At 39.1% G+C, this 24,965-nt stretch overlaps 3 protein-coding genes across 7 annotated transcripts; all 3 read right to left on the bottom strand.

The window, feature by feature from the left end:
* Nucleotides 1-1,786: 1,786 nt before the first annotated feature.
* On the bottom strand, nt 1,787-9,812 carry zc3h11a (zinc finger CCCH-type containing 11A). 4 transcript variants are annotated; one of them, XM_072665916.1, is made up of 17 exons: nt 9,714-9,812; nt 7,970-9,192; nt 7,687-7,811; nt 7,270-7,389; nt 7,024-7,147; nt 6,738-6,932; nt 6,577-6,645; nt 6,413-6,493; nt 6,216-6,299; nt 6,065-6,136; nt 5,839-5,940; nt 5,154-5,678; nt 4,998-5,065; nt 4,395-4,902; nt 4,136-4,302; nt 3,894-4,009; nt 1,787-2,906 (listed from the first exon to the last, which is right to left on the bottom strand). In XM_072665916.1, exons 3-17 carry the CDS (start codon nt 7,744-7,746, stop codon nt 2,690-2,692), a joined length of 2,508 nt encoding a protein of 835 aa, XP_072522017.1. In that variant the 5' UTR covers nt 7,747-7,811; nt 7,970-9,192; nt 9,714-9,812; the 3' UTR covers nt 1,787-2,689. The 4 variants fall into 4 exon arrangements, with proteins under 4 accessions (XP_072522017.1, XP_072522018.1, XP_072522016.1 ...); XM_072665917.1 differs by having other exon boundaries at nt 7,970-9,189; nt 9,714-9,795; XM_072665915.1 differs by having other exon boundaries at nt 7,970-9,806.
* A 513-nt stretch (nt 9,813-10,325) lies between these two features.
* On the bottom strand, nt 10,326-14,949 carry LOC140543424 (acidic mammalian chitinase-like). Its single transcript, XM_072666537.1, has 11 exons — nt 14,925-14,949; nt 14,811-14,837; nt 14,522-14,726; nt 14,373-14,429; nt 14,118-14,283; nt 13,903-14,027; nt 13,692-13,815; nt 13,420-13,602; nt 13,215-13,331; nt 12,999-13,125; nt 10,326-10,381 (listed from the first exon to the last, which is right to left on the bottom strand). The coding sequence occupies exons 1-11, from the start codon at nt 14,947-14,949 to the stop codon at nt 10,326-10,328; spliced, it is 1,212 nt and encodes a 403-aa protein (XP_072522638.1).
* A 3,450-nt stretch (nt 14,950-18,399) lies between these two features.
* Nucleotides 18,400-21,283, bottom strand: chia.2 (chitinase, acidic.2). Of its 2 annotated transcripts, none has more exons than XM_072665422.1 (11): nt 21,259-21,283; nt 21,130-21,156; nt 20,818-21,022; nt 20,498-20,554; nt 20,220-20,385; nt 20,003-20,127; nt 19,486-19,609; nt 19,205-19,387; nt 18,996-19,112; nt 18,756-18,901; nt 18,400-18,592 (listed from the first exon to the last, which is right to left on the bottom strand). In XM_072665422.1, exons 1-11 carry the CDS (start codon nt 21,281-21,283, stop codon nt 18,400-18,402), a joined length of 1,368 nt encoding a protein of 455 aa, XP_072521523.1. The 2 variants fall into 2 exon arrangements, with proteins under 2 accessions (XP_072521523.1, XP_072521522.1); XM_072665421.1 differs by having other exon boundaries at nt 18,400-18,650; nt 18,769-18,901.
* Between the last annotated feature and the right edge of the window lie 3,682 nt (nt 21,284-24,965).

The following is a 24,965-nucleotide window of genomic DNA, read 5'->3' as shown; positions in this document are numbered from 1 at the left end:
CTTTTACTGTACATATTTACACAATTTAATAAAATACTGTAAAGTTTAAAGGTTTACAGTACATTTACTTTACTGTACATATTTACACAATTTAATAAAATACTGTAAAGTTTAAAGGTTTACAGTACATTTACTTTACTGTACATATTTACACAATTTAATAAAATACTGTAAAGTTTAAAGGTTTACAGTACATTTACTTTACTGTACATATTTACACAATTTAATAAAATACTGTAAATTTTAAAGGTTTACAGTACATTTAATTTACTGTATATTGTTTTACACAATTTAATAAAATAATGTAAAGTTGAAAGGTTTACAGTACATTTACTTTACTGTATATTTTTACACAATTTAATAAAATAATGTAAAGTTTAAAGGTTTACAGTACATTTACTTTACTGTATATTTTTACACAATTTAATAAAATAATGTAAAGTTTAAAGGTTTACAGTACATTTACTTTACTGTATATTTTTACACAATGTACTAAAATAATGTAAAGTTGAAAGGTTTACAGTACATTTAATTTACTGTACATTTTTACACAATTTAATAAAAATAATGTAAAGTTGAAAGGTTTACAGTAAATTTAATTTACTGTACATTTTTACACAATTTAATAAAAATAATGTAAAGTTTAAAGGTTTGCAGTACATTTAATTTACTGTATATTTTTTACACAATTTACTAAAATAATGTAAAGTTTAAAGGTTTACAGTACATTTAATTTACTGTATATATTTACACAATTTACTAAAATAATGTAAAGTTTAAAGGTTTACTGTACATTTCTACACAATTTAATAAAAAATAATGTAAAGTTTAAAGGTTTACAGTACATTTAATTTACTGTATATTTTTACACAATTTACTAAAATAGTGTAAAGTTTTAAGGTTTACTGTACATTTTTACACAATTTAATAAAAATAATGTAAATTTTAAAGGTTTACAGTACATTTAATTTACTGTATATTGTTTTACACAATTTAATAAAATAATGTAAAGTTTAAAGGTTTACTGTACATTTTTACACAATTGAATAAAATAATGTAAAGTTTAAAAGTTTACAGTACATTTAAGTTACTGTACATTTGTATAAACTTTAATAAAATGATGTAAAGTTTAAAGGTTTACCAATTTTCCAAAATCTACCTATGAGGCATTGTAAGAAACAGGTGCTATCTGTGTCCTCAATGTTTAAGGAGATGCAATCATACATTAAAGACAAAAAAAAAGCTCGTTTCCAGAGCTTAAAACTATTAAAAAAAAACAGACTGATCTAGTCCCTCTACTTTGCCCCCCCACCTATAATGGGACTTTTTCCACACATTTGTTGGCCACATTAGTTTGGGTGTCTATTAGAATCCTATTCACTGTTGGACAGCAGACAATGCATGACAGCCCCATTATTTACAGTAAACATTCGGCAGTGCATGCAGTCAGCAGTAGCATAGTCTGGTTGGGTTCATGTCAATGTAGCAAAATAGAAAAACATATCCCTGCTTTTTACAAATTGAGAGAAAAAAACAGGAAATGCACACAAGTTTTAAATCACACTTCTGCAATTACACACCATTTAAATAGGGTGTAAAACTATAAAATGTTTGGATTGCTATTTTTAAGGAATTTTATTTAATAATAAAAAAAAAAAAAAAAAAAAAAAGGCACAGGCAGAATTAAGGAAAACATGGGAGTAGATAAAGACCTAGTACCTAAACTGTTCCTAATGCTCTGGGGTAAACTAATGAAAAGAGACAAAGAAAGACACTTCTCAGAGGGTTTAAAATGATGAACATAAGTGAATAGGTATTTAATCCACAACGATTGAACACACTGAAACAGTCCCTGAGAACCCTTTACAACATGGCAATATTTAAGTCGAGACTGAAAGGGACGTAGCTTTACCAGATTTACTTGGAGAGGAAATACAGCTAATGGTCCCAAATGAACAGGGTAATGTAGAGCAGAATTCGTACGATTGGGCATTAACAGAACTGACAAGCAACCAATTCCTTAAAATAATAAAGAAAACAAAATAAATTGAATGAATGTATTTGTTACGGCCATAAATCATTTCATGAAACTGTTTCAAGTGCATACACTGAACAGGCTAAACATGACGTTAAAATTAAACCTAAAGAACATTTAGCAAACTCAATAGCATACAGAGAACGTGCACAAATAGAGCATTGATTAAGACATCATCTGCCTTCCTGGCCCTCCAAGTCTCTTCCACACTAAACTCTCCAAAGCATACACAGTATACAAGTTCATACTTTCTGCAGTAATACATGATTCGCATCTTCATACTTTCAACTAAGTACAAGCCTGTTCCTGAGGGTGTTTTGTAATGGCTTGATCAACGAATTCTTGTTCTAAATATCTGTGTGATCCAAGTCATTAACAGTGAACATTTCATATAGGCAGAAATATAATATTTAAATAGTCAGAAAAAAACTTAAAGAAACAGTAAAGAAACTTAAAACAGCACATTGATCCAGGTTTGAAAATAAAACTCTTTAAAATAACGCGAAGCCAAATAAAATCATGATAAACTCCATGAGAAATCACGGTTTTAAAAGTTCAGTCTAGGTTCTAACCCAAGGTGGCAGTGGCTTATGTTTGGGGCATACAGGGTTAAACTGTAATTTCACTGAAGAAGTTCGTTTCCTGAGCTCAAGCCTAGCTGTCAATCATTTCTGAGAGCTCCAGCAGGAGGTCATCCTCGCCCACACCCGGGTCCAGCTGCATCTCGTCCTCCAGCTTGTCGTCAGTGAACTCATCTAGAAGGTCTTCGAAGTCATCCACTGTGGAGGAGTTTCCTGCAGGAGCAGCGGTGCGGGCAGAAACCACACTTGAACGACGAGCCCTAGACTGGGAGGGTGTTCTGACGACAGGGCTGCAACAATCACACGAAAAAGAGGCGCTGAGTAACAGTGGTAGGGTTGGGTACTGTTCACATCTGAACCGATACGGTTACCAGAATCTGGAATATGGGACCAGTAGCCAGCTGTACTTTACTCAAAATGTAAACGTCAACTGTAAGAAGTCTAAACTTCTCAATTTCAACATTATTTCTTTAAAATACCATAACACACCACAGTGATTTCACTTGAGAAGTGTGGTCATAAAGACAGATCAAATACCAAACTGAGCAGAGAGATGTACCTTCAGTGTGCATTAGCTTAGCAGTGTCAAGTCTTTAGTCTGCTTTTTCAAGAGGCTTGTTAGTTATACACATCTTACAGCAGGTTTGACCAAGATCGAGTCAGATATGGTAAACTGACAGACTGACGTTTTCTATTGGAACGTGAAACCAACTCAGCGTTTTTGCAGCTGCACTTGACGTCAGATGCAGTGCTAATTGCATTGGAATGCAAGCTACAAATGTCAGTGTATTAATTGAATAAACAGTGCGAAAGACTACAGCAGCTGTAAAACTGCCAAAAAAATCCACACCATCATGAAACTATGGCAGTAAACCCCCGTTACACATGCGTGCTTCATAAGCATTGGCGTTAACGACAGCTGTTTGAGGGTACCTGGCTGTCAGAATATAAAATACTGTACACTTCTTTTAGATATACTGTGTACTTGACCAAGTGTTACTGCTTCCATGACCAGCATTGCATTTCATGTTACCTGCATTAAGTTCTGAAAAATAACCACATCTAAGACCTCTTTTGCATCATCTCTGCCCCGACAAGTGTCACGTTTGAACAGAAACTAGTCACCGATCTAACAAATTGGCACGTATTTTGGTCAGCACCATAAAAGGAACAGACTTCAGACCCCAGCCCTTAGACGGTGGCTCAAAAAACATTCACAAAAGCCACAAAAGGCATGTTTATCTTAACTTCTAATAATCAGACTTTCTAAATGTTACCTTTGTTGGACAGAAGGTGGCCCAGTCACTGAGGATGTAGCTTTGCTGGGAATACTGACATCTGATATTTCTTGGGTACTCAATCCAACTTCTGGGCTGCAGACTGGTGCAGATAACTGCAGATTGAATAAAAACAAAACTCAGCCAACTCTCATTTGTCAGCAGCATATATGATTATATGATTATTACAGTTAATGTTTTTATGTGGTTTTAACTACAAATGAGCCTGATTAACACCTCACCTCTTCACGCTTGCAGGGAGGTTCCATTTCAGGTGCTGGGACAGCATTAAGAGGTTTCACTGCTGCAACTGCAGAGCAATGGCTCCCTGCAGTCTTCCTCTTCTGCCCAAGTTTCACCTGAGTGGCTGGCTTCATCACTGAAGGTTTCACATTTAGCTTGGGCCTCACTGAAATTCAGAAAAACCATGTAGTCAAAACATGTGCTTACACTGGAACAAGAACAGCTATTGCAGAAGAATGAACTGAAAACAGACCATACCTTTCGTTTCCACAGCTTTGCTTGGGGATGTTTTGGGAGCTTCTGGAGTCTGCTCTGTCGGTGGCTCCTGTATGTGGATGTCTGGAGAAGCTGCCACCTCTGACACTTGCACGGGAGGATCTTCTGAGGGCGATAGCTTCAATTTCTTAGGACTTGGGGCAAGAGAGCTTTTAGTTTGCAGCTCTGCAGATGTTTTTTGTGGTAATACTTTTGGGACACCCGCGGGGGCCTGAGATTTAAGGCCAAGACGCTGCTGTACAGGGGGCTTTGCTTGGTTTGAGGGCTCTAGGGATGGTGGGGATGCTGCAGGTCCGGTTATTCGTGGTCTGATTGCAGCTGGAGGTTTTTCCTCAGAAAGTCTTGGGGTAGTCTTTTTGTCAAGCTGATCTGGTTGGTTAGCCTGCGTCTCCTGCTGTTTGCGGAGTCTCTTCTCTCGCATGATCTCTTCAAAGCTCTTTACCGTAACAGACTGGCTGGAGGAATCAGGCTTTCCACTGGCTGCGACAGACTGCATTAAAAAGACAAACACACTGTTTAGAAATGGATTATGTGCTTGGGATTATTTTCCTGAGTAAGATTATCAAAAGTAGAATTTATCCTTGCCTCTGCGGCACAATCAGTTTTCTTCTCAGAATCCTGCAGTTTCTTCTGAGACGCGGTGGGGGTGGCTGCTGTACAAGTACAGTTTAATAAACATCATTAGAATGAGAATATTGATATTCTTAGATCATTATATACCAACAAATGATTCAAACATACCTGTGTTCTTGCTGACGCGAAGAATTCGCCTCTTCAGAGCCACATCACTTGAACTTGGGGTGTTGTCACTTGTTGTCTCCTGGGCCTGTGCTTGCATTTTTGCAGCTTTTTCCCTGCGAATCTCTTCAAGGGTTTTAACCCTGACCTCTTCTGCTTGAGCACCTACTTTGACTGCCCCAGCACTTGCAAGGTCTTCGCTTTTCTCAGAGCTGGAACCACCTTCCTGAGACACTGCTTTCTCTTCCTGCAGCTTCTTCTTCTCATGCAGGATTTCAGAGAAGGTCTTTACCTGTGGTCCACTCACAGGCCTATTTCCTTTTTGCGTGGAGATTAAAGTCTTTGTCGGCACCTCTGAAATAACTCTGACGCCTTTTCGCTGCAATTGGGACTTGGCAGCCTTCTCTTGTCGGATCTCTTCGAGCGTTTTGATCCGGATCTCCGCAGATGGCTTCGATTCACTGTTAGGGGACTTGGGTGCGGTGAGGTCAGAGCTTGTTCCAAGTCTTTCGTGCACAGGTCTCATAGCTAAAGGAGATGATCAGAGTTTAGGTAAAACATACAGACGCATTGGAATTAATGACCGAGCACCACCCTGCCTCTAAATACTGTCCGAGCAGGCAGCATTTCTTACATTTTAGACATTGCAAATTATTGTGTTATGGATAACACAAGTACAGTGACTGACCTTTCTGAGGAGGTATATCTGTGTTCTGAGGCGAATCTACAAATCCACCAAGGCGCTTAGCAAGGCTCCCTTTCAGCTGAAGGTCATGTTCCACTGGGACGTCTAACAAGAACAAAAAATATGTTAAAAAACAAAATATTACACCCTTACAAAACCTCTAAACCACTGGGTGTATTTACACCATCTAACGGGACAAGTGACAAATTAATAACACTTAAAATTTTACCTTCTTTCTGAATTCTTTTTCCAAGTCTGTCAGTGACTTTCCTTTTTCCAGGATCTTCAAAATCAGGAAACTCTGAATGAGAACAGGAACGTTTATCTCAAAACATAAAACAGTAATATTAAAATGCTAGACTGAATATTTCAATGCGTACCACTCTTGGAAGTGACAGCAGCTGGTATTCTGAGGGACTGAATATTTTCCTTCTCCGTGCCAGTTCCGTTACTACTGGGATAGCCTGAAAACATTAGAAAGAACTACTTGACTCTTAATTCACAAGCAGTACATTGGTACGCATTTTATCATTGACTAGACACTCTTAAAAATACAAGATAACATGATAGGACGTACCAGCTCTCTTGAGATTGGCCTTCAGAGCTTTCCTTAACCTGATCTCCTCCAAGGTTTTGATTCCAAAGTTCAGAGAATCATCTGAGCAAGAGAAACACTGAATTTAGTACAGGTTCAGTGTACAATAAATAACAACTAACACAGGAAGCAAAAACCTTTACTACCTTTCCTAGGACTTGTAAGCTTTTTAGGAGAAAGACCAGAAGCTTCATCTCCCTCTTCAGAGATCTGATCTACAAACAGCAATACAGAACATATTAAACCACCGTAAATATTCAAATGTGGACAGCATTTAAAATTCACTGATCCACAAATCATAGGTTACCATCTTCGTCATCTTCATCGTCCACAGGATTAATAACCACTGGTGGGTGTGTGGGGCTGGGGACACTCTCCTGAGTCTCAGACTTGATGACCCCTCTTAGCTGGGGGTTCGTAGGGTTGGAAATGGGGGCTGGAGCTGATGGAGCATGGTCCTCCTGTGGAGCCTCCTCCTCGTTCTCTTTTCTTGCAGATTGCCCTGTCAGGTAAGAATTATTATTACATTATCTCTGAGATCAGCATAAAAACCATGAGGACCACTGATGTTCAGTGTTCATAGAGTTTCATACCTTTGTCAGGGGGAACGTACATCCCATCAATCAGATGTGACTTCTCATGATGGAAAGCACAGTGTTGTTTTTGGCAGCCACCTGGCTGGTTCTCCCAGTAGCAAGGGATTTCTTTGCGGTTTTTCTGTGTAAACAGAAAAGTGTATTAATAGGTAATACAGAAATGTGATCAAACAGCGATGTGTTTAATTTACATTTTGGAAAAATGTTATGCTAATATAGTTTCAGCACTGATTTCATACTCACTTTTATTTCCATGTGGCGAAACTTGCATACATTGCGGAAGCAGCGATTCTCCTGCCAAAGGCTGCACATGATCTCGCTACCCATGGCAGCCTCGCAGTGTCGGAAAGGGCAACTATCTCCCTGTTAAAAGAAACAAGAACATCTCAACACCGTCCAATTTCTCACAAGACGAACTGACAAACACCTTACACATCTAAAAACAGTAGTAACAGAAGCCTGAACAGTAAACATGTCATACAGTCCTCAAAGTATCTTAAGGATATCATGTGTAATTATTTTGGGTTTTAATAACTTAAATAATAAATGACTGCATTTAGACTAAAGGAAAATATTCTGTAGATTGTTTTGGGCAAGCCCAAAATATCAATACTTGTTGAGTACATGCCTGAAAAGGTTTCTACTATAACGGAGTACTACCTTGGTGCAAGTTGAGTAGTAGAAGAAGTAGCAGTCATCTCCTTTGTTGTTCATACTCATCACAGACAGGGAATATTGCAGGTCAGGAACTCTTCAGTGCTGCGACAGCGCCGTCTGAAGTCTCCCTGTTCAGAGAATAACAGGTGTATTTATGTTTCTGTTGAATTTACTTGGCCAGAATGGCAGATATCCAAAGCCCAGTAACACCATCATCATTATCACTGTTGGTCACAGATAATTCTTTACATATTTCATTTAGCTAATGGGAGATGTCTCTATTCACCTGCCGTGGATATGAAGTTTCCAGGTGCACTTCTTCAGGGCTGGCTCCAAGCTGTTTAGATCCTGAAGGAACACTTGACCGATGAGTAAAGATTGAACAGGGCGAGAGACAGGCTACTCGTGGCCTGGGTCTCCTTTTGTAAGAGACCTGCTCCCCTTAGACTGCTTTGTAACTGTAAGTGATCAGTGGGGAAATGTCCATTTTGGGTTTTTTTTTTTTTTTCGTTCTTTTTTTTTCCAATAAAAAGCTGTTGAAAGTGTAGAATGGGTTTGAGGGCACAAATATCTTCAAGCTAGAAGTCGCAGATGAGAGCCAAGGACATGGGAACGAAATTCTTGAAGGTGAGTGGGGAGGGGGGGAGGAAATCTTCTATCTCTTCAAACACAGGGTGATAATTTGGAAAAAGTGAGAAAACTGAATCAAGGCAGAATCTGAAAGTGCTGCAAAATTGCGAAGAGAAAAAAGCCCAATGTGGGGGAAAAAATCTGGGTGTGACACTTTTAAAAATGGCAATCTTCAGGGGAAGCCTTTAAGATGGCCTGTATCCAAATCCAGTTACTTCCGGATTGTAGAACAACTTCATGAACAACCTACATTTAAAAAGAAGACAAAAAACACTCCCCACATTCTGGACACAGTGGGTTTAAATGAGAAATGCATAAAAACATCAAAATGCCAAACATTTGCTATGAAGACACAAATAATGCACAGAATTGGACCAACTGATACTGTTGTGTTAGGTAGGAACACAAAGGTATATGGAGGTTTCAGAGTCACAAAACGTCCCGGGATGTAGGAACACATCCTAATGCCCACAGCAGATCTGAGCTTTACTGCAAGGCTGTTCGGCTCTGACCTGTGATCCATTTCTGAGCGCAGAGACACCAAATCCACACAAATAATAAGGCTTAGCTACACAGGTACACACTACTGGTCAGGTATCACGTTTTAAAACTTGACGAAATGTGATGAAACCTTCTCATAACACGAAATGAAAGTAAAAAGCTGCTCATCAGGCCCAACCTGCTCCACCAACAACAGCGGACATGTGTTTACTTACTTTACCAAAATAAACATATATTGTATAAAATCATCTCTCTCACTTCACAATGAGAAGATAATGTAATATCCAATTACAAAACTACAGGCAAACTCACAAAATAACGAGCAGGAAAGCGGATTTTACCAGTTTTACTGGACGAGTTTCAACTTCACCGTTTCTACTGGAAAACAAAGCGTTTTAGGCAAGTTAGAGGAGTTACACTGGACACTGGATACCTGCCTTAACATTCAAATAATACAGATATCTGATATAATTTCACATCATATAGTTAGCTAACATTTAGGCAGGAGCTCAGCTTTATGTAGCGTTAGACGCGGGCCTGTGTTTAGCTAGCTTAGCTTAGCTTAGCTTTAGCTTCCAGTGCGCTTAACAAAGCCAGCGGGGTGATAGCTAGCTAGCTAGCTCTAGTTAAACACATGCATGCCACGCTAAAACTGCATAAACTCGGAACACAGCTAGTGCTATAGTTAGCTCCAATATAAACCGAACAGTCGACTAAACAGTAATCGCTAATGGCTAAACTAGCCAGCTAGCTATTAAAGCTAGATACCCCAGCTAGCTTGTAGCTATAGCTAATAGCTAAATCACCCAACACTCGCGGGAAAGCGCCAGCTTACTAAAGCTTAATAGACTTAATATTAGTTTAAAATGCATTCGATATAAATAAAGCGTAGAAATTACCAGTTATAAGAGTCTGACTGTTTAAAACTTGATTTCGTACAAGAGCGCCGCTGCTGCCGCTGCTGCTCCCGGCCCGCTCGTCTAAACGGAGAAAATGGCGCCTGCGCCTCAGCGCTGATAGACACGCCCCCGGTGATGCGGAGGAGCTCGGAAACACGGCCTGATCTCGGCTCGGCTCGGCTCGGCTCGGCTCGGCTCGGCTCGGCTCGGGTCATAACCCACATAAACACAACAGACACAGACTTAGGAAGCATGTTTACTTCAGCCTTTCTGAAGAACACAGAGCCGCTAGCAGCCCGAACTCCTCCTGTGCTGTTTACCTCAGGCGGGTTAGCTTAGCTTAATTAACCTATAAAAGGCTTTCAGACTGCACTGATCATGTGTTTCTGATCAATATTAAAATACCAACAGTTAATAGAGATAGCTACAGTACTGTAAGAACGTTTGGGTAGTAAAAAATCACTGATAAATCACTGATATTAGAATAAACAGTAATAATAATAACACTCCTACAGAAAGTGGTGGAGGTTCTCCATCACTGTGTTCATCATTAGAACATCTCCTCTCAAAGTTCTCCTCTCTCATGGAGTCTAGTGTTATTTAGAGTTCTCCTCAGATCAACACCTGGTTTGGTGGTAAATCAGGGCTTAATGATGGTAAATCAGGTGAGCTGCTGCTGATAAAGGTAAAGGTGCACGTATTTGTCACTGTACAGCGAAATGTGTCCTTCGCATTTAACCCATCTGGTAGTGAACACACACTCACACACACACACACACACACACACACACACTCACACACACATGTGTTAGGGGCAGTGAGTACACACACACACACACACACACACACCCAGAGCGGTGGGCAGCCAACTCCAGCGCCCGGGGAGCAGAGAGGGTAAAGGGCCTTGCTCAAGGGCCCAACAGTGGCAGCTTGCCGAGCCCGGGAATCGAACCCACAACCCTCTAACCGCTGAGCCACCACTGCCCATGATGGAGTTGATTGAACACATCCTCCACGCTGTGCTGGCTGGCTGGACTGGGGGGCGTCCAGGAGAACCCTGGAGGAACCGAGCTCTGTTCTTCAGACTAGCTCACCGACAAGATCTCACTACTTTGCATGTTTATTTGCATCAGTTCTAATAAGATCTGGAGTTTTTACAGTAAAATGATCTTAATGCTGGGAGAAATGATTTTAAAGAATGTGCTTAAGTGTCTGAAACTGTGTGTGTGCATATTAAATACAAGTTATCAGACACTTAGAGAGTCGGGCCTCTCGTGCACTTGTCTTGTATTAATATGTAAGGCAAAACATGTCAGAGTAAGAGAAAAACATGCAAACAGTCAAACAAAATAAATACAGAACTGAGTTTCATAACTTGGTTACAATAAACCAAAAAAAGTCACAAAAAATAATATATTAATAAAATAAATAAATATTGGTACAGTGTACATAGAAGTAAATGACACAAGAGAGTCTGAATTTTATTTATTATTTGTTGTTTTATTTATTGATTTATTTATTTCTTCTTCCATACAAACCAGGTGGGCGAAATGAATGTACTTCTGAATAGTTTTCATTCCTGAAAAGTTCCTGTTCCTCAAATCAGCTTCTTATTGGAATTTTCCTTTCCACCTAGAACTGATCAGACCGGAGCTCATAGCTAAAACCACGATCACGACAACTGAATAAACGGACAGACCCTTAAAAAGCAATGCTTTGGTGTTCAGCTCTTTACTGACACTCACTTTGGGGAGATGTTTATAGACACCCCTGGTATAAAAGGTTAAATGAAAAGGAAGTGAAAATAGCTAATTTACAGATCAATAAAAAAATATATAATTTGGGGTGATGATACCTCAAAGTACCCCTACAGTGCACTGGGTTGAGCTGAGGATCTAAATGATCTGCTTTCTGCTCTGGGTGTGTGTTCACTAGTGTGTGTGTGTGTGTGTTCACTACTACAGATGGGTAAAATGTGGAGGACACATGCGTGCACCTTTATCTCGACGTCCTCACTCCTCAACCCACTCTAACCTTCATGCATTATTTTATTGGTGCACAAAAAGTAATGTCTGTGGTTCTCCACCAAAAAAGAGACACATAATTGAATGGATTGCCAAGTTCATGTATTAGCATATCTATGAACTGATTATGAACATAAAAATGTTAAACTAATCAAAACAATTAAATTGAAATATTCAAGAATTTCAATATGAAAGTACCAACACTAAAATACAGATATTAAAATATACACTTTCCTGAGTTGACCAGTAATTAAGTGACTGGGTCATATGTTAACAATACTATATCTTGAAATTTAAAGACATTTTTTAATGATACAGAATATTTATAGTGAGACACATGCTTGCAGGCAAAATGTATTAGTAGCAGTAGATTCTTAAAAGCTGCTATTCAAATATCGTACTGAGTACAGTGATGTCTATTCAAAATATGCTGCACTTCATCCAGTTAAACCAGACTGATTACACTGTCTTTAACGAAGCCTGCGGTTGAGTGCATTATGTATCACAATAAGAATTTTTTCACAAGACGATAAAATATTGTCCTATTGCCCACCCCTAGGAAACACACTGAAATGCCTTGGTAGCTTATACATTAATACATACATACATAATACACTGTGGACCATCTAAGGATAAATATAAACATATGATTGTCAGGTAGGCCTTTTTTAAACTTCTATTTTCAAAAGAAAAAAAATAGAAAAACAAAATTAAAATGTTCTGAAAAATCTGACTACATCAGTAACAGATCAATCAGGTTTATTAATTTCTATAATTCGACATTCTCTATTATATTCTATAATTTTTCTACCTAATTTGAAAGACCAATTACAGCTCAGCACAGCACCCCAGCTCCGACACAACAGCTAACAGACACCTGTGCTGACCAACATCACACTAGGAGAAAAGTGAGGAGGAAGTGCCATCAACCCACCCTAGAGAGCAAGGCCAGTTGTGCTCACTCTGACTCCGGCTGCTGATGGCAAGCAAAATGACCCGGGATTCGGACCAGCGCTCTTGAGATCACAGTGGCAGTGAAGCAGGTTTAGAAAATGATGATGCTGCAAATTTGCACTTCCTCAATTGAAATGCACAGTTATTTTGGTTCAGTGCTTTTGTTTTTATTGTTTCAAGTGCAGAACAGCGTTGCACACATGAATGCCATACAGGGACATTACAGTTCCAGATATTACAAAATCAGCTTCTACTTGAAATAGTTCCTCTTATTTGGGTGCTCAGATACTGGGGTTCCTACCAATATCCAGAAGATTGCGTAGGTGGCCCATCAGAGGATGGTTCCCTTGCCCACAGAACTGGCCAGCAAAGTCATCCAGATCCAGAGCCCAAACAAAAGCCCCTCCAATCTTGTTGTCTTTCAGATACTGCACCTGTGAGGAGGAGTGAGAAGAGTTTCAGACTTCAGACTTGATCTTTTTAACCAACTCTGTGATTCGAAGGTGTTTCCCTCATTAGTGACCTTGATTTCAAAGCTTTCTTTGGTGTCAAAGCCAACCCATTCATTCCCTTTGGTCGCATAGGGCACTCTCTGTTCATCAATCCACTGGACTTTGGTTCCTTCAAGGAAACCACAAATCTGAGAAAGCACACAAGAAATCCAGAATGAGAAAAAATATATATTATATTTCATTTAGAAAGTCTTTTTTTCCCTGTGAACTCATCACCTCATAGTAGGACCAGAAGCCAGCTTCACGGGTGTAGATTCCAGCAGCAGCAGGTCCATTAGCTGGAGCTCCAACCCCATTAGCTGAAGAGGTAAGGTGGAAGGTACGGCCATAGGTGGCAAATCCCATCCTCAGCTTCTCCACAGGGATACCATTGTCCCTCCAGTACCTCATGGCATAGTCCTAGAGGTGATTACACGTCTGTCACTCAAAGCAGTACTATTCTTCATCTCTCTTGGTTTTGTCCAAGTGTCATTCCTTTTCTTTCTCACCGTGTTTAAATAAGCAAGGTCACCCAGGTCCTGAGCTCCCTGGTACAGGGGGCTGTTGTGTCCTGTGAAGTTGTCTGCGGCTCCATGGAAGTCATAGGTCATCACATTGACAAAATCCAGATATCTACAAATAAGATGAAGGAAGATATGAGTGACAAACATGGGGCTTGTAGTAACGTGAATATACCATGCAGTGTAAATGCAGACGCACTTGGCTAGCTCACTGATTTCATAGCCAGTGTCAATGTCGCCCTTGCCAGCAGGCACAGCAGCACTGAGGAGAAGCATTGGTTGTCCAGTAGATCTGGCCTCATCAGCAAAGGCCTCTTTCAGTTCCTGTAGATAGATTGCACAGTCAAAGGATCAGGATGGGCTAAAGGATGGGGAATAGTTTTTCAGAGGATGAAATGAATTGGACAGACCTACCTTACACAACAGAGTAAACCTCTGCTTGTCCTCAGGAGGGCTGCCTCTGGCTCCAGGATATTCCCAGTCCAGATCCAGACCATCAAATCCACGTGCTCTCAGAAATGAGATGGAGGACTGAATAAACGTCTGACGATTGGCAGGAGTGGACACCATGATGGAGAACCTACAGTAAGCACAGTAAGTACACAATATTGTCAGTGTCTTCTGTCTAACTTTTGGAGTGTAGAAGCATCTTAAGGCGCTGGAACTCACTGAGTTGAGCCGAAGGTCCATCCACCAACTGCTAAAAGTGTCTTCAGAGCTGGGTTCCTGCAGGAAGAAGACATTTATCCATCAGCTCAGATCTTCATTTTGGATGTTTTCATGTTAAGGAGCTACTGGACAGATAATGCCGGACGTACTTGCTCTTAAGATCATTAAAAGACGCATAGAGTGTCTCATCATTCCACTCAGACGTGACAAGCTCATTGGCGTGGTTGATGAGGGCGAAAGCATAGAACAAATGGGTGCAGAGGAAGGGGTCCACATTTGAAGGCATATACTTCCCAATGCCAGGTCTATACTGGGACCAGTTGGTGAAATAGCACCCCATCTCTTCGGTTGAGCCTGCAAAGTGCAAAGTCTATGAGTCTTGCTGTTATTTATGTTATCTATAACCACAATGTTCAACTCTGAAATTGTGAGACTCACCAACATGGCACAGCATCAGGCATAAACCTATAGAGGGAAATTTCAGGTCTTAGGTCATTTTATTGCTTTACAATGCTTTTTAATGTGTGCAACATGAACTCTAAGGTAGTTTACCTGCGAGGATTGTGAGCCTGGTCATTGCAGCGACTAGATCTGGAGAAAACAAGAAATTACAGCCTACTGTTCAAAAATGAGTTATGAGTTATAATGAGTTATAAGCCTCTGTTGTCTGAATTCCTGCTATTAGTTAAAATGCATGTTCATAGCCTGGTTTCTAACAATTCTTCATACATTTATGCCAAATATAGAATGAATATAATTTACCATACGCCTCTGCATACTGTGCACTAGCTTACCTTAGGTACCGGAAATGTTAAAGACCAACAATCAGCAGTTCACCTGGCTTTTATATCCCTCTGACAGCAGTCTAAGCCATCCCAATCAGGCCTCTAAACCAGTCACTGGAACACTGGCAAAACAAACAGGTTCATTGTAAGATAAGATATCTGTTTAAAAGATTACCCTCTCTAAATAAATGACAGGGTGACTGGTTGCCTGAGCAATCAGTGTCAATGATGGGTAATATCCAGGGTTTAATGGTATGGACAAATGAGGTGATTGTCTCAAAGTGCATATCAACACTAAAATAAACGCTAAATATGCCTATAATCAGTTCCTATATAAGAAATATCTTATATATAAAAGATAAACCTAAAAATCATCATACTTTAACTACATTGGAGTGTAAATCCTGCTTCACAGGGATTTGACTCATTCAGCTCATTTAACCTAAATAAACACCTCATATTCATACATAAAACATATGACAGATGTGCAGGACTGATGTGCTGAGAACTATGATGGAAATCTGATGGTTCAGTGTGTTCTATATGAACTAAACTGGTTTATGATCTACAAAGACCTTTGATATTATCACTATTCATCTTCAAAGGAGTTCCTCAGGAGTACTTTGATCACATTAGACACTTATTGACTGTGTTGACATAGCTGAAATTAAATGCCATTAAAACTAATATATATATATATATATATATATATATATATATATATATATATATATATACATTACTGCTGAACACAGCAATGTTAAATTAGTATAACCTGCAAAATACATGAATTAAAACATTATTTATTATTTAAAATATTTTGCTACTCGAGGATCTCAAATAGTGAATCAATTTATTTAAAACTGTAGTTTACCTGTGAGGATTGTGAGCCTGGTCATTGCAGTGACTAGATCTTCAAGTGGAGAAAACAACAAATACTACTATACTTCTATTTCTACTTCTCTGTAACAGGAACAGGGCATACCACCTCCCCATGTAAATGAGGTAATACCTAATTGATCCACTTACAAGGGAAACCAGGCCCAGACTAAGAGCACCACAGTGTCATCTGTGTAACAGTACTGCTACAGGAAAACCCAGTCAGCCCTGTGATTTAATCCAGCAACCTTCCAGCCTTTCTCTAGGCTGCCAACCAATCACCTTTACCTCTTTAAAAAGCAGCACTGTCAGCAATCAATGGCTTTTCTGTTCAGATGTTAATGAGGACTTTGATATGTATGGAGATCCAGGAATTTGGGTCTGGTTGGGATATGTGTCATCAGTATGGTTCCAGAGATCAACTTGCACTATACATAATAGCACTGAAACCAAAGGGTCTGTCCAGACAGATATTATGTGTTTGAGAAATACACTATATGTCCAAATATTTGTGGACACCTCTTCTAATGAATGCATTCAGCTACTTTAAATTGCACCCATTGCTGACACAGATGTGCAAATGCACACACACAGCTTGACTCGTCCCTGTTGAGAAGTGCCAGTTAATTCTGCCAATAGAATAGGACTCTCTGGAGCAGATCAACATCACCTAAACATCACCTAAAAAGCCATTTTTGTGTGTGGAAATCTTTGAATTAGTGCTTTGTAAAGTGTCTGGAACTCTTTATAGGGTTCATAGGGTATCATAACCTGGACACCATGTGCCATTAAAAAACCTTGACACAAATGATATCACCACCATATATTTAACATGCAGTCATCTTTAAAGTCCTTTAATATTAGCAGTATTAATGGGCAAAGGCCTTGCTCAGCACAAGCTTGATTATATAATATGCAACACTTATTATGGAGATGTGTAATTAAAATGCTCATGAGGTTATGTAACCATACAATTATGATTTATGAATTATAATACACTCATTATAGAACAGCATGGATTATGGATTCAACTATTTAGCTAAACTGTAACCGTTCTGTAAACTGTCTATATCCTGTCTGTGAGGCTAAATAAGATAGTGTCTGTACCAGAAGTAAAATTCTCAATAATTAATTTAGAGATTTCTGGATTTTCTGCACAATTACAGTAAAGTTATATCTCAAGCAGTGAGAGCACTGCTCTCACACAGCTTTGCCTGTAACAGCTTTGGTGTTTGAGAGCTGGTTTAGGAGCAATTTAGGAAGCAGTCAGCATATCTTATCTAATCAGTGCTTCGTTATATAATGAAATAGGTTATCTGTTAGTGGAATTGAACAAATCGGTCAAACTTTATATATTATACATTATATTATATTGTTTAAATTATATTATCCAGTAAGTGTCTTTGTAGTTAATCTACTTAATAGAAAACATATTTATATTGATTTCAGTTTTGAAATGAAACAGGTATGTATTGTTGTTTATGTGATTATAGACGTAGATGTGTGTGATAGGGCAAGGGTAATTCATTTTTATCAACTGCTGCTTTGCTATTACAGCTATTGAGATACACTAAACAGGTCGATATACGGGTGTATTTACATAAGCTGTGCTGCTGTAATGCATCTGTTACAATAAATAAATCAACAATAGTTAAGTTCTTGTTACACAGATTCTTTATGTGTTATTAGAGTTATTATTAGAGTTATTAGTGGAACAACAGGCCTGTTTGTGTTCTTTTTTTAATTAACACATTAATTACTGGGATTCAGAACATACTGACTATTATATTTATGTTTATTTGTATTTTTGTAGTTTTTACAGGTAAATACGCACTTACTGTTCTGTTAAACAATTTGTGAGATTTACAAAACACTAATACAGCACAGTGCTCATTTAGCCATTTGTATAGCCATTAATAGTTTTGTAGTTTTACATTAGATTTTTTATAATATAAGATTGATTGCAATCTTAACTAACTTGATAAATGTTAAAATCAAACATTACAGTGGCAATTCACAGTATATTAGCTTTAATGTAATAAAACACATTCATATGTCTACATATATCTATATGAACATCCTCCAAGGTAATGTTTATGTAACGCACTCTGTAGTTAATAATATTGACATGTTGACAAATTCATTTAATGGATTAAGAAAATAAATGGCAATTTTTTTTGTTTATTCATAATTACCAAAACAAACAGATCTAAAACATTCTGGAGAAACAAAGTAAACATAAAAACAAACCAACAAACAAACAAACAAACAAAATCATAGCAGAACGCCATGACTGCACCAAGGTCATTTGTTGCCTCTACATTTGCTGCACTACACTGAAGGGGGTGAACAGTAGCTGGGCTTTAATGCGTGGTCCAAGAACAGCACTTACAGCTATCATTGAACACAGTGCCTGTTCCACAGTTCCTCTCAAAGGTTTCTCCAGCTACACAGTCATAGTATTTGTTGGAGTCAGAATGAGGGTATATTCCATCTGGCTTTCCATTGCAGAAGCCTGGTCCGGGCTTGTGTGTAGTGGTGGTGGTTGTGGTTGTGGTTGGAAGTGTTGTGGCACCAGGTTTAGGAGTGGTGGTGGATGGCATCGGAGGCACCTCTGAAAAAAACAACCATTTAAGACATGAGAAAAGAAGAATGCAGTATTGTGTATTTGGGTTTTCTACCCAATAAAAACTATTTCTGTTCATCGACATCAAGGTATAGGATGGATTTACCAATATCCAGAAGGGTGTGTAGGTGGCCCATCAGGGGATGGTTCCCCTGCCCACAGAACTGTCCTGCAAAGTCATCCAGATCCAGAGCCCAAACAAAAGCCCCTCCAAACTTGTTGTCTTTAAGATATTGGACCTGTTTCATTAAGTTGAGGAAGGGTAAGAATTCGAGGGTCTGTAGTTGTGTCACTGTCTGAAAATTGTGTTTCCATTTCCAAACTGAACTATACCTTGATCTCATAGCTCTCCTTGGTGTCAAAGCCAACCCATTCACCATTCTTAGTGGCATAGGGCACTCTCTGGTCGTCAATCCACTGAATTTTAGTTCCCTGAAGGAAGCCACAGATCTGAGAGAAAAGAGCAATGAATTAATGAATTATTATTGATTATTTTGAATAATACATTTCAAACAGTGTTGTGTTTCCTTCCTTCAGATCACCTCATAGTAGGCCCAAAAGCCAGCTTCCCGGGTGTAGGTTCCAGCAGAGGCAGGTCCACTGGCTGGAGCTCCAACTCCATCAGCTGAAGAGGTGAGGCGGAAGGTTCGGCCGTAGGTGGCAAATCCCATCCTCAGCTTCTCCACAGGGGTACCATTGTCCCTCCAGTACCTCATGGCATAGTCCTTGACATGGGACAGTTGGGATTCAGTCATTTAAATGCTCAGTAGGTAAGAGTCATCTCTGCATCAGCGTGGTTCAGTTCAGAGCAGAAAGGTCTTACCGTGTTGAAATAGATAAGTTCTCCCTCATCGTGAGAACCCTGGTACAGGGGGCTGTTGTGGCCTGTGAATCTCTCCCAAGTTCCATGGAAGTCATATGTCATCACATTGATGAAATCCAGGTACCTGGATTTTCAGACAGATGACACTGTTCATGCGGTTCGCTGAAGGTCCTTGCAGCTGTTTCCAACTTTGTATTTACTTCTTTAAACCGTAGGGTTGATTTAGTCTAGTGGTTCCCAACCCTGGTTCTGAGGGACCTCCTATCCTGCACATTTTAGTGGTTTCTTCTCAAACTCTCCACCGTTAACTCAGAAAGGGCTTGTTAATTAGCTGATCGCCTGGATCAGGTGGGTTGAGAGCAGTGAAATGTAACAGTAAACACTAAAATGTGCAGGCTGGGGGTCCTGATCAGGACCAGGGCTGGGAATCATGGATTTAGTCATATTTATCAATAAACTGTTTGTGAATACTGGATCTGCAAGCCAAAAGCAGGGTGTATGCCTTTCCACCACTTACTTGGCAATTTTAGCGATTTCATATCCAGCATCAATTGTCCCTTTGCCAGCTGATACTGCAGCGGTCACCATGAGTCTCGGCTGCCCGGTTGCTTTCGCCTCTGCCTCAAAAGCTTCCAGCAGTTCCTTAATGAATCATAAAGGCAACAGTAGTTAACTAATTTACACAAGTTTCTCCACAAGGCTTCAGGAGATCGTGAATCTCTGCTCTGGTCTACCTTGCACAATAGGGTGAATCTCTGCTTGTCCTCAGGAGGGCTGCCTCTGGATCCAGGATATTCCCAGTCCAGATCCAGACCATCAAATCCATGTGTTCTCAGGAAAGAGATGGTGGACTGGATGAACTTCTGGCGGTTGGAAGCGTTAGACACTGTGATGGAGAACCTGAGGCAGATTTGGAAATTTTGTTTAGTTGCAAGAACATCATATTGATACGCTACGTCTTCCACTGTCCTGTACCACAGGATGGAGACTGGTGGAGGCACCAAATACTCACTGGGCTGAGCCGAAATTCCATCCACCAACAGCCAGAAGAGTTTTAAGTGTGGGATTCCTGTGTGGATTAAAAAATTATACTAGTAAATGTGCTCTTGGCGTGTTTTTAGATCATTAGCATAGCATAAATATCAGAATTTTTTTGGTTCCATTTTTTTGGTGTTTGTTAAAGAGGAAACTAGGAACTTCTAGAGATGGGAGATTACATTTATCTTGATGTTTTTACATACTTTGCAGCTTAAACAGAACTGATTATGCTCAGGTTGTAACGAAACATGCAAATCCTTAGTGTTCTTAGATTACTGATGGCCAGGAAAATACCTGGTCTTCAGGGCGTTGAAGGACTGGTAGAGGGTCTCGTCATTCCACTCATACGTGACGAGCTCGTTGGCATGGTTAATCATAGAGAAGGCATAGATCAGATGTGTGCAGAGGAAGGGATTGACATTGGACGGCATATACTTCCCAACTCCAGGTCTATATTGGGACCAGTTGGTGAAATAGCACACCATTTGCTTGGAAGATGCTGCATATTAAAGAGAGAAGGAAGCACATAATCAATGACGTTGCTCTTCAAGTTAAAGTTCAAAAGATGCTGATTTAATTAGACACTATAAACCCTCCATGACTCACCGAAGTGGCACAGAACCAAGCACAAGCCTGGAAAATGCGGAAGTTTTCAGGTCAATGAAGAGAAAGCATGTAGTTAATGAAATTGAATGAAACGAGAGACAGGCCTGGAAAATGGAAAACTTCAAATACCTGCTAGAAGTGCGAGCCTGGCCATGTTGATGCCACCAGTCTTGTTTTTTCAGCTGTTCTTCTTCTTCTGTCAAGTAAAGGAGAGACACTGCTTTTACTAAAACTAAACGTTTTACTGCGACTAAGGAGTCGATGGATCTGATTTTTGCCGCAGTACTGTTATATAGTCTTATAGATACTGTGAACTTACTCTGGGTTCTGCTGGAATGACCAGAATGCCCATGAACAACTGGGTTTAAATAAGTAACTGGAGTCTTGTCTAATCCGATAAGAGCTAGAAAGTTTATTAGGACATCCAGAGATATGATATCTCCACTAAACTGTGGACCGAAGTGACTCAGGGTAATACCGTGTTGGCAGAGTGCACAGTTCTGCCTTACCTTTGAACTTTTCTAATAGCAATCTTTTACCCCAATTAAACAACATAAAGCCTTCTTGTGTGATGTGTGTGATTAAATTCTCAATTAAAGTAAATGATTATGAATTATATATCAATTTCCCTGACCTATCAGACTTTGTGATCTATGTTGAAGTACAGTCCTACTGACTTCAGTCCTGTCATCGCTGTAGTTCATCGGACCTCTTCTTAATTGCTTTATCAACCTCAACCTCATTAATTCAAATAAAGGCAGCAGGTGAAAGTTCACCATGAAATAAAAGGTGGAGAATTTTCCATGGTTTAAAACTTGCATTTATTCCATGTATGTATTCCATTCCAACAAAACAAAACCAAATGAAAACATGTTTTCAGTGATAAAATGTGTTGATACAGTTTGCTATCTGCAGGGAACTGTTATTGCTCCGTTCAGCACACCAGCTATGCCTGAGATCAGTATCACCAGATGCTGTAATCAGCATTTTTAAATGGGTCCATTGGCAGCTTTGCTCTTTATTTTATGTTCAAGAATCCAGACCCTGGCAGGTTTTTAAGATGAGCTCACTGGAGTTATACACTAAGCAATAAGCTCCAGACTGAAGACACACAGACAGACAGACAGACAGACAGACAGACAGACAGATGCGACTCTCAGATGATAATGGAAGGTTCCTCTGTGGCGCTTTGACTAGCTTATTGTGTAACTTCTTCATCATTCCTTATTCTTATTCTTAACCTTAACCTTGTATCTCTTAAAAAAAGACTTTGAAGGAGAAGAAAAAAAGATCTCTCTCAAGGGAAGTGAATGTAAAAGATTTTAAGTCATTTAGAGCATTTCTATTGGTCCAGGCTGTTAAGCCAGGAATGAAACATAGTTTCTAAAGGACATGCTGTTGAACTTAGCACAGAGTAGCAGACAGTAAATACACAAGACAGTAATTAATGCAATAAAAAAAACAATTAATATGATACAGTTATGCTGGCATGGGTACTGATTAACTGCTTAGAGGCTGGCTGTTACACGGTGTTCAGTTATGACTTCTATTCAGTGGGAAAGCAGAAACTAATATTATTATAAATGTAATTATTTACTTTAAAATACTTTAAAAAAATGTTTTTATGTTTTTTTAACACTTTCATTTTGAGCTAAACTAACAAAAACAGAATTGTTTATTAATAGTTATTAAACACTTTATTTATTTTATTTAGTTTAATTTATTTAATTTATTTTTTTAGTTTATTTGTGTCATGATAAACGATCGACTTTTTGGCGTATTTTGAGTAAAGATGCATTTATTCAGTTGAGTTAGACAGACCGAGTGAACGGAGTTGTTGCAGTGAAATATGGTGCAACCCTAATGAATAGAACTTCCCCACTGGCTCCTGGCACCATTTATTTGCATATCAGTGCTGTTGTTCTCTCCCTCATTCCCCATCAGCATGTAGTCATTCCCCACAGGCTACCCCCCCCTGTGTGGTCAGCTATAATCTGTATTGTGGTGCAGCTGCCTGGCCTCGGTGTTGAGGGCTGTAAGAGCCAGTTACCAATTTCTCTGCTGTTGAGTGTGGGTAGCCAGCGTCCAACATAAAGTGGGCAGTGTCCACTCATGCACTAATGCAAGATAATGCCACCATAGTCCTCCCCTGCAATCCAGCTGTGAAGACCTCTGTATGAGTAATGTCAGCTTAAACTGAGTGACTACAGCTCACTTCATTTAATTAACCTCTTGATGCAGAAATAGCACACACTAAGGTGTATTATTCAGTAACTACAGTGATTTCTGTACTTTGGAAGTTTTCTACATTTAGGACGTTTATAATAGCACTCGCTCGCTGGCAGGCCATGGGCTGTGTTAGGGGTTAACTTAATCTAACACTTAACCAGTGCATTGTTAAAACAGTGCATTGTGTGTACTCAGTTCAGGGTGTTATTTAAACTCAAATAATCAAATAAAGTTATTAAACTTAAACGATTTAAGGTAGTCTGTTTCCTCAAACCATTTGAGTTTAGATAACTCATCAGGTTTTACAGTGAAGATTACAACCTTTAGCAGCCTTTAGAAATGGAAACCATGTGACTATATGATGTCTTTCTTTTCTTATTTTTAAGATAAAAATGGCTCTAGAATCACACTGGCTTCACAATATTAATAGTCCTGACCACAGAATGTTACATGTTCAGTACACACGTGCAGTTTATCTAGTAAGCTGTAAACAGAACTAGATTCTCATGTTCTAGATCAGAAACGTTGTCTTATCAGAACACAACGGGTAATGAGGCACTCCTGTTTGTCTGTTAAAATACTGAGCTACTGAGCTGTACCATAAACTTCACAACTTCACGCATACCACCTTATCTGGACGGGAAATGACAGACCCTGAGGGGGTGTTTTTTTGCTTAAGGTCTTAAGGCCATTAAAGATGGACTTCTTTGCACATTTGACTGCTTCAGTTAAAATCTACAGAAAGTAGTTCAGCACTGAAAAACAGATTCTTTAAAAAGCTAGAGCTTTACCATATAAGTGAAAAAGACTGTTATCTTATATCCTAAATATCATCTAGTCTTAAATGTATTCATATATTTGACGATACTTAGGCAAGACTAATTAGGTCTGATTTACGAAGCCAGAGGAAGAAAAACTAGCATATTAAGAAGGAGCAGAACCACAATAAAAAATATAAAACGTCTTCACAGGGACATTTTCTCATACAGACGCAGAGCACCTCACGTCATCTAAGAAAACAAACATGACCCTTGTGAGGGACATAGAAATGTAAGTGAATGGAGAATTGCGAGTCACCGTCTCACCCTATTTCTCACTCCCAATTAGCTTAAAGCTTCCATAGCATTCTAAATCAAATAGCTGATGTATGAACTAGTCATATTGCTGTTGTCAAGAGCTCTTAACTGCAGCTGTACTGTTACATATTATTAGCACTATTATTAGCATTATCCTCCCTAATCTGTATCAATCGGAATTAACCCCTTAAACAGTCTTTGTCCTGCTGGCAGGTTAAAGGTGTTATTACAAACTTCTATTACCAGAGAACAGCACCACCAGTTCCTGTAGTGACTGAGTAATACACCTTAGTGTGTGATAAACCTTTTTTATTACATTAATTACATTACATAAGCCTTCATTACATTTAAAACAAACCAAAATATGGCATTTATTGCTGCATATATTATATTATATTAGAGTACAATGTTGATTTATTTGCTAAATTTGAAATTGTCTACAATTTTAGTCATAATGATCAAATCTGAAAAGCTTGATAACTGCAGGCCCTGAGCTTGTACTCATAAAGCTTCTCAGAATAGGCAATCAGT

The sequence above is a fragment of the Salminus brasiliensis genome, chromosome 21 (assembly GCF_030463535.1).
Source record: "Salminus brasiliensis chromosome 21, fSalBra1.hap2, whole genome shotgun sequence".
Taxonomy (NCBI): domain Eukaryota; kingdom Metazoa; phylum Chordata; class Actinopteri; order Characiformes; family Bryconidae; genus Salminus; species Salminus brasiliensis.
This window is presented reverse-complemented; position numbering and strand designations above follow the sequence as displayed.

What these genes read in the sequence shown, in the direction of transcription:
- zc3h11a (XM_072665916.1), bottom strand. Translation starts at nt 7,746, where the DNA reads ATGAGTATGAACAACAAAGGAGATGACTGCTACTTCTTCTACTACTCA. An exon ending in ACTACTCAACTTGCACCAAG is followed by an intron (nt 7,390 to 7,686) that starts GTAGTACTCCGT and finishes TTCTTTTAACAG; the next exon opens with GGAGATAGTTGCCCTTTCCG. An exon ending in AAACTGATTGTGCCGCAGAG is followed by an intron (nt 4,903 to 4,997) that starts GCAAGGATAAAT and finishes TTTTTAATGCAG; the next exon opens with TCTGTCGCAGCCAGTGGAAA.
- LOC140543424 (XM_072666537.1), bottom strand. Translation starts at nt 14,949, where the DNA reads ATGACCAGGCTCACAATCCTCGCAG. An exon ending in TGGACCTTCGGCTCAACTCA is followed by an intron (nt 14,284 to 14,372) that starts GTGAGTTCCAGC and finishes TGCTTACTGTAG; the next exon opens with GTTCTCCATCATGGTGTCCA. An exon ending in AAGAAAGCTTTGAAATCAAG is followed by an intron (nt 13,126 to 13,214) that starts GTCACTAATGAG and finishes TCCTCCTCACAG; the next exon opens with GTGCAGTATCTGAAAGACAA.
- chia.2 (XM_072665421.1), bottom strand. Translation starts at nt 21,283, where the DNA reads ATGGCCAGGCTCGCACTTCTAGCAG. An exon ending in GAAATCGCTAAAATTGCCAA is followed by an intron (nt 19,610 to 20,002) that starts GTAAGTGGTGGA and finishes CTGAAAATCCAG; the next exon opens with GTACCTGGATTTCATCAATG. An exon ending in AGGAGAGCTATGAGATCAAG is followed by an intron (nt 18,902 to 18,995) that starts GTATAGTTCAGT and finishes TTAATGAAACAG; the next exon opens with GTCCAATATCTTAAAGACAA.